This window comes from Gymnoscopelus braueri (assembly GCF_963280865.1).
Source record: "Gymnoscopelus braueri genome assembly, chromosome: 1".
Lineage (NCBI taxonomy): Eukaryota > Metazoa > Chordata > Actinopteri > Myctophiformes > Myctophidae > Gymnoscopelus > Gymnoscopelus braueri.
Genome location: NC_137603.1, coordinates 15675449 through 15683703, shown reverse-complemented (window position 1 = coordinate 15683703; position 8255 = coordinate 15675449). Strand labels below are relative to the sequence as shown.

Sequence of the window (8255 nt, the reverse complement as noted above, 5' to 3'; positions counted from 1 at the left end):
TTTCAGCTTCACAATCAAACTATATATTTTATAATATTATAAAATAAAAAAACAATATATTAATTCGATATCGGTTAGATACCGATATTGCATTTTTAAGGCCGATATTGCTGATACCAATATTTTATAATATACTAAAAGGATTGTTCATAATCATGAACAATCCTTTTAGTATGTTAATCATCCTACTGTATATTAATTATTAAAATTAAACTTGGCACAAACACTGTTCAGGGGTTTGCCATGAGAATAGTCACATGCCAAAAAAACAACAACTTAATTTCACACATACAGTATGGGGCGCAACAGTAGTGTTACCTCAGTGTTTATCACTTCAAATGGCCATAACTCTGTGACCATATTGCTCGGATCAGCGCAATATAGAACTAGCAATATAGGTCTATTTTCAGGCCGCCCTGCGGCTTTAAAATCTACTTCATTGAAACTTATATCCATATAAAATGTTCCCAGATCTGTAACAGTAGGTTAACATAGCCGGGCGGTTCTGTTGAATCCGTTTTTTTGCCTGTTACATAACACTCCCTGATGACCCCAAGTCACCCTCATCATCTGTGCATGTAATTACTGTCTCCGCATATTATTTACAACCAACAAAAAGTGCATATCGACCAAAGAGTAGCATATGGATGTCAGATTACACACTCAGTTTGTGTGGCTGCGCATTTGGAAGGAGAGTGTCATAATTCACAACCATAAAAGGCCATGCATGTGTTGAATATATTCCTCAGTCTTGGGTTTTTCCACAATTATCTCAGAGGTTCTTCCTGTGTACTGCTGCTGTCGGCGGTGCATGATATCCTTGGCGATTCGCATGCTAGCTGCCTGACCTCCAGCCAGGTTCACTGCATGAGGTCCCACCTGTGCTCGAGTGGAAAATAGAAGAAAGAAAAACAGATTCACAGACTTAGATCATTCAGCAATATTGATATCTATGTATTCACAGAAGAGCAGCTTGTTGCTGACTGGACACTTTCCTCCTGTCTAAACCAGTGGTTCTCAAACTTTTTCATGTCAATAATTTCTTTCAAAAATATTCAAAATGTTTCACTTTTCTTTTCAAGATGTTTTGAAAATAGCTGATCTACATCGTGGCCTGCTGTGATCTTGTAGATCGGCTACTTTTAAATAGTCAATGTATGGGGTTACAGAGGTTAAACTGATTCTGATGCTATTTAAACTTTTTAGATAGATACTGTGTATAGGTACCTGAAGTGCAGTGTACTGTCCCATTAGATACATGGGGCACCCTGGCGCCCACTGTAAGCTCTCTGTTATACAAGGCCAACCGTCTATTACCTGCAACATATGGGGAAATTACCACACCATGTTAGAACACATGAAAATATGGCAACGCACAAAAGTTTCATTAGCCATATTTAGACAGCATCAGATTCTTTTATCACTGTGTCACGTACATGTATCTATCCATTTAATTCATTTCAGGATTTCAAGATTGCTAAAAGATCTTGTATCTATCCATTAAATGTATTTGAACAACCACAAACACTCATGTTCTCATGCATACGTATATTCATTGTTTCCGTTTGGCCTACCTGAACAGGGAATTCCTTCATTACTCCGGAGAGCAATGGATCTTGGTTGACATCCAGTTTACATCCAGTGGCGAGCCAGATCATATCCCCAGTCCAGCTGTCCCCAGTGCTGAGGGACAAACTCCATGCCTGGTTTCTGTAGCACCACCTGGCCTCACCCACCTGAACAGTCATACACGGTGTCGGTGGTATCTATTCTTAAGAGTGTGCAAATGTAACCAAATGGACCACATCCATTTGATTACATTTGCAGACTCTCAGAGTTACAAATGGATGAATTAACACTAATGATCATTTTACGGTACCGAATGTTTCACATTGGAATGTTATAGCGCCACCAGGAGGCAGATTTTTGCCAAACAATTTTTTTAATATTACTTCTAGCGATTTTGTCCAAACATCACGCAAATCATTACACATTCTCTATAGTCATGTGATCAAGACGGATCTATCCGAATTTTCAAATTCCATTCTGATTGACTATCCACCTGTTTCCGCGGGAATTTACTGGAGCAAAAATCCTGTGTGGGAAACATCCTGCGGGGGGACCGGAAGTAGGAAATAGCGGCTCAGTGTGTTTACATTTGCCAGCAGAACGTAGCTGTACTGCGAACGGGCCTTTTGCATGTAGTTGAAGCGCAAGGGGGCGGGGGGCGGGGGGGGAGAGAGTCAGCGCACTGAAGTCAAGGCACAGACTACTGTGTTGTTGACGGACAACGGATGCACGCTTATGAGAAACAACACAAATAAAACCTGGCAAAACAGTTGCGTGCATAAGCGCAAAATGAGGATAAATGAAACATTCAGTCTAAATGTCCAGCAACTACTACCAATACTTTTGTATTTGAAACCTTACATTTCTCTAAATATTATAAACTCTTAGGACAGCCTAATACAAATATAATTTATGAAAAGGCTACTATAGGCTACAGTGAAGTCGGACTGAATGACTGAAACGTTTTTTCTTTTTTAACTCTCTTGGTGATTATCTGGCACAGTAGTTGTGGATTAGCAAACTGGACATTAATGTTTCCTTTTCGCGTGCGAATTACTGGACATTTAGACTGAATGTTTCCTTTACCCTCATCTTGCACTAATGCACGCAACTGTTTTGCCATGTTTTATTTGTGTTGTTTCTCATAATAAGCGTGCATCCGTTGTCTGTCAACAACACAGTAGTCTGTAGTGTGCCTTGACTTCAGTGCGCTGACTCTCTCCCCATGCACCGCCCCCCCGCCCCCTTGCGCTTCAACTACATGCAAAAGGCCCGTTCGCAGTACAGCTACGTTCTGCTGGCAAATGTAAACACACTGAGCCGCTATTTCCTACTTCCGGTCCCCCCGCAGGATGTTTCCCACACAGGATTTTTGCTCCAGTAAATTCCCGCGGAAACAGGTGGATAAGATTGGCTTCCAAAGTTTGCAGTAATGATCCATTTAGAACAAAATGCCTCATGAACGCAGCGTCCGATGACTGTGAAACTTTCCATGCACATTCCCACTAGGCCATTGTCCTATTACTGCGCCTCCAATTTTTTTATATTACTCCTACATATTTAGTCCAAATATCACGCAAATCGGTACACATTATCTCTTTAGTCATGTCATCAAGACGGACCTGGCCAATTTTTATATTTCATCCTGATTGGCTAAGACTTAAATTTGAAAACACTGCATAATGACTATTTATTGGGCGGTGTAGCCGCCCCTATAAGTGGGGTTGGGACACCTCATTAGTACACATTTGCTGTACTGTGATTGGCTCATTAGTACACCCCTAGCTGTACTGTGATTGGCGAGACACATGATGACATTAATAACCTATAAATAGGACTATGCACTTAAAAAAAAACATTTTTTTTTGAAGTGAGCTTCCATCACTGTGATGACCACTGTGATGACCACACCGCCCACTTCACACTGGGTGTGATTTTTACTTTTGGTAGCCTACTTTAAATATATATTTGATGCTAATGCTTTTGTACACTACTTTTTCTCACATATCATTGTGAATACAGGACTTTTACTTGTAACATAGCGTTTCCGGATTGTGGTATTGCTACTATTAGTTAAGTAGAGTACTCCTTCCAGCACTGATTACCTGACAGTATGGTTTGACATCCACTTTCCCACTCTGAATGAAAGGCTGGAGGTGAGCATACGCCTCTGGGGTGACGGCTCCGCCTTTCCTGGCCTGTCGGATCATGGCCAGCCGCCTGTGATGGCTCCTCTCATTGTAGAACTGCCTCAGGAAGGCCTGGCCGTCCATCTTGATGCCGTGCTCCACGTGGGAATAACGTCCCACCAGGCTCTCCACATCGCCCGCGTCAAACTGCTTCAGCTGGGTTAGAACATCAAGTAAAGCAGTGGTTCTCAAAATGGGGTCCTCGTGGTATAGTTCCAGGGGGTCCCCAGCAAATTAGTTGATGTAGCATAAAAAGCTGTTTAACCACTTTCTGCTATTTTCAAAACTATTTTTTAAACATTTTAACAACACAAGACATGTGTGGGGGTCCACACAGTGGTTTGAGTTTTGCATTTTTCGTAATTCTTGATTTCGTTTTGACTTTTTGTTTTCAATTTCAGTTTAGTTTTGATTAGTTTTAAACTGAGTTTGCTAGTCTTTTTTTTTTAAAGGTTTAGTTTGTATTCGTTTTTTTTTAAATGATTTTTAACTGTAATATGGATTTGTCAGGGGCAAGACTCAACATGATCAGAAAAATACCAAAAATAGCAGATTTACAAGCTTGTAAATGTGCAACTTTTGCTATTGCTATTTTAGCCATTGGACATTTTCTTCATGATTTTAGTTTGTTTTGTAAATACACAAAATTGTTATTGTCTCCGCCAGGCCGAAAGGCATGGCGAGAGAGTATGTTTTACCCTCCGTCCGTCCGTGTGTGTGTGTGTGTGTGTGTGTGTCCGTCCGTCCTGTCCGTGTGTTACCAGCTAATCTCTGGCACCGTTGGCCCGGTCGCTGCGAAACTGTGCACACACACTCCCTGGATGCCAATTCAGAACCTCTGCCTCAAATCTTTCACATTATAGCGCCACTTGTTATAGGCCGATTTGTGCAAAACCCATTTTTTTACATTACTCCTACAGATTTTATCCAAACGTCATGCAAATTGGTACACAGTATCTCTATAGTCATGTGATCAACACGGATCTGTCCGATTTCCCATATTCCATCCTCATTGGCTAAGGTTTGCTTCCAAAATTTGCAGGATTTGTCCGTTTTGAACAAAATGCCTCAAATCATGAACGCAGCTTGCGATTTCCGTGAAATTTCACAAACACATTCCCACTAGGCCAAGGAAGAAATGCCAACCTTTTTCACATTGGCCTGTTATAGCGCCACCAGCAGGTCTAATATAGCAAAACAACTTTTTGGAACAAAATGCCTCAAATCATGAATGCAGTGTCCGATTGCTGTGAACGACCTAAGAATAAATGGCACCCTTTTCACATTGGCCTATTATAGCGCCTCCAGGAGGCCACAATAACGAACCTGACCTGGCGGAGACCTGTGCTCCGAGGAGCACTTTTTCTAGTTTATCTTATTTTTTTAAGCATCATTTGTATTTTTATTTCATTAACTAGAATGTTTGTCAGATTCAAGTCTTTGTTATTTGGTTAGTTTTAATGAACTGACCTGGAGATGTTTTCTCATGACCCATGTGACATGGCTGGCACCTTGCTGCAGGGCTATGGAGACAACATGAGCGCTGGACAGACCTCCACCTACCACCATCACCTTCTGGCCTGCATCACACACCACATAGGATGACCCTGCACACATACAGGGAACAGTAACCAATAAAGTCAGTTAGATGACAATAGAGGTCATTAGGTTGCCCTTTCTTGCACCTTTCTTGTCCTTGTTCTTGTTTTTCATAATATTTGTGTTGACTTTTTGTGACATACAAGACATACATACACTATCACACACATTCACACACACATATACACCCTTGCACTTGCATAATCCAAAAAATATATAAAAAGTTAATAATAATGATACAAAAATAAAATAAAGCACATTGTTTACACTTTCTTTAACATATGAAATATAGTTTTCAGTTTCCTTTTCTCTTAAGTAATGATCTCCATAACATTCATGTATGTTTCCCAAAGCTGGACAAACTCATTCTGCTTACCCCTAACTATATATGTTAGTCTTTCCAGACCGAGACAGCTCATAAGTTCCCTGTTCTTGTCCTTTTTACACTATAAGCTCATAGACAAAAATCAACAACTGGAAATGGCCAAAAGGGGAGCAGTACAACATCAGGAGAACATTACAATAAAAAAACATAAGGACACTACCATTTCTGTGAGTTAAAAGTGAGCATTCAAGATAAATGGAAAGTACTGCCCACCTGAAATGTTACCAAGCTACAATACTATTGGTCCAGCAGTTAAAGGAGAATTCCGGACATTTTAAGAGTTATCTTTGATGTGTCGTTACTCACCTACCGACGTAAAAAGTGGCATTGTTTTTTTCCAGAGATTCCCCTGTCGTAATTTTTTCAACCCCCTCCGTTGTCATAATGGGAGCGCGTGGCTTAGGGAAATTCGTCTATTATAACCGATGCAAAGTTTTTTTTTTCTCTACTACTACGCATTGTAGAGTCTCATGATAGTCAAACATGCGCTGAAAGTTCCTGAGAGGCTACCGGTAATGCCGAACGATTTAACACTGGTTGCTTGTTCGTTCTGCGTTACCGGTAGTACAACGGAGGGGGTTGAAAAAATGACGACAGGGGAATCTCTGGAAAAAAACAATGCCACTTTTTACGTCTGTAGGTGAGTAACGACACATCAAAGATAACTCTTAAAATGTCCGGAATTCTCCTTTAACAAGACTAGCTCTAGTACAAACACACACAGACAGAGCCACACTGTAAAAAATAAAAGCTTTGGGCTTAGTTTGAAATCCAAGCCATGGTGTCATCAGTAATTGGCTATCCACAGCCTGCCTTTGAAACACACATAAGGTCAGATATAGACAGATATGGTAATGTATGTGTTAGTGGGAATGAAGCATGAGCACTAAAACAAAATGGGCCCATGGAGAAACCTCACAACTTGTGAGCTTGTAGATCTGCAATAAAAAAAAAAGAGAATCTGGAATACTTTTGAAACATAATCAACACAAGTCAATCCTGTATGGGGTCCCTGGCACAAAATATTTTCAGATGGCGGTCCGCGGCCAAGTAATATATAATTAATTTGGGGGTCCTTGGCATGAAAACGTTTGAGAACCACCGTTCTAACTTACCCATTGTTGGACAAGAGTCTTTCTGTCCCAGACAGTGTGTTTCCTGTTCCAGAGAGATGGGCAGGCGATGCATGAGGTGCACAGTGTGTTGTAATCGCTCTTCAGGGTAGCTCTCTCCAATGCATCTCACCCAGTTAGGGATGTTTGCCATCTGGACACGGGTTGGGCCTGTGGCCATGACGACATGTCGAGCCTTTAGTGTAATTCCTTCCCGAAGGAGGACTTGGAAATATTTCACACTCCTCTTCGCTCTCTCTCCCTCTTGCTCGCTCCCTCTCGTCCCCTCGTACTCTCTCTCCGCCTCCTTCACCTCTCCTCTCTCGTCCGCCTCCATCACTGGAGTGATGCAGTCCACTGTTCCTTTGACCAGCACTTTGTCCAGGTTGTATTTCTTCACCTGTGTGTTCAGATGCACTCATAACTATTCAAACCATTCAGGTAGCAGCATCTTTCTACATGATGGTTGAGTATTTGATTTCCAGAGGACCTTTGTTGTTTTTAATCAACACACGTAAAGCTGCTTAGTTTAGAGAGGCACATACTCGGTATTTAACCACTTGAACCCCAACATGCCATGCCAACATATCTTGGGGTGAACATCGCCAAAAATAGACGATCTACAAGTTGTGAGCTTGTAGGTCGGCTATTTTTGGCAAAGAGATTTGGTATTGTAGATGGAAAAAAGCGGTCCAAGTACAGTTGTAACTCAGGTAAATTTGACTCAGAATATAGTGTGGTGAATCCTAATGTTCTATTTGTGATGACATTTGTGAACATCGTCAGGGGTCAGCCCTATATTCCCTCAGCTATATGTTCCCTCAGTTTGGGGTTAGGCCTGGGGCAATCTGTGAACCCATTGGCAAAAAAATTAAATAGAGGCGGTGCCTCTGGGGGCACCACCCACGTCCTCCTGTAGAGACCGGATGTCGGCCCATTCACTCTCCTTCAGCCCTCCTCTTCCGGTGGTGCGTCTTTGCTTTCATTCCTGCTAACAACAAACTCTACACGTTGTAACGGGAGTTGCCGACAGATTCAGCTGCGGAGCTCTGATTCTGTCTTGAGAGATTAGGCCTGGGGTGACGCTTAGTGTTGGGGTTAGGGTTTGGATTGGGGTTGGTAGTCGAGGTAACAAACTGTAGAGCTGAGGGGACATACAGTAGGTACGCTCCCCACCACCAGCCTACTGTATACGTAAGACTTTACATAGGCCTACTGTAGGCTGATGGTTTGAATGGTAGTGGTTTTAAAAGGCAACCTTGTAAGCATGCAAGTCCCGCTGCAGAGATAAGTATGATGCACTCTTTTCATGCTTTGGTAATGACATTTATTTTAGATATACTTCTTGAAGACACGGTTACAAATCAATTGATTGAGAGGAACACAAAAGATGCATTTCAG

The 8255-nt window shown here is 41.7% G+C and overlaps 1 protein-coding gene across 1 annotated transcript in view; it reads right to left on the bottom strand.

Moving 5' to 3' along the window:
- Nucleotides 1–306: 306 nt before the first annotated feature.
- Nucleotides 307–8255, bottom strand: part of LOC308086706 (uncharacterized protein) — a 10398-nt gene continuing 2449 nt past the window's right edge. The window contains exons 5-10 of the mRNA XM_080430355.1: nucleotides 6858–7254; nucleotides 5229–5365; nucleotides 3675–3914; nucleotides 1575–1736; nucleotides 1228–1317; nucleotides 307–879 (exon numbers count right to left, since the gene is read on the bottom strand). Of these exons, the coding sequence (XP_080286481.1) occupies nucleotides 706–879; nucleotides 1228–1317; nucleotides 1575–1736; nucleotides 3675–3914; nucleotides 5229–5365; nucleotides 6858–7254 (1200 nt within the window). The 3' untranslated portion in view covers nucleotides 307–705. The remainder of the gene's footprint in view (nucleotides 880–1227; nucleotides 1318–1574; nucleotides 1737–3674; nucleotides 3915–5228; nucleotides 5366–6857; nucleotides 7255–8255) is intronic.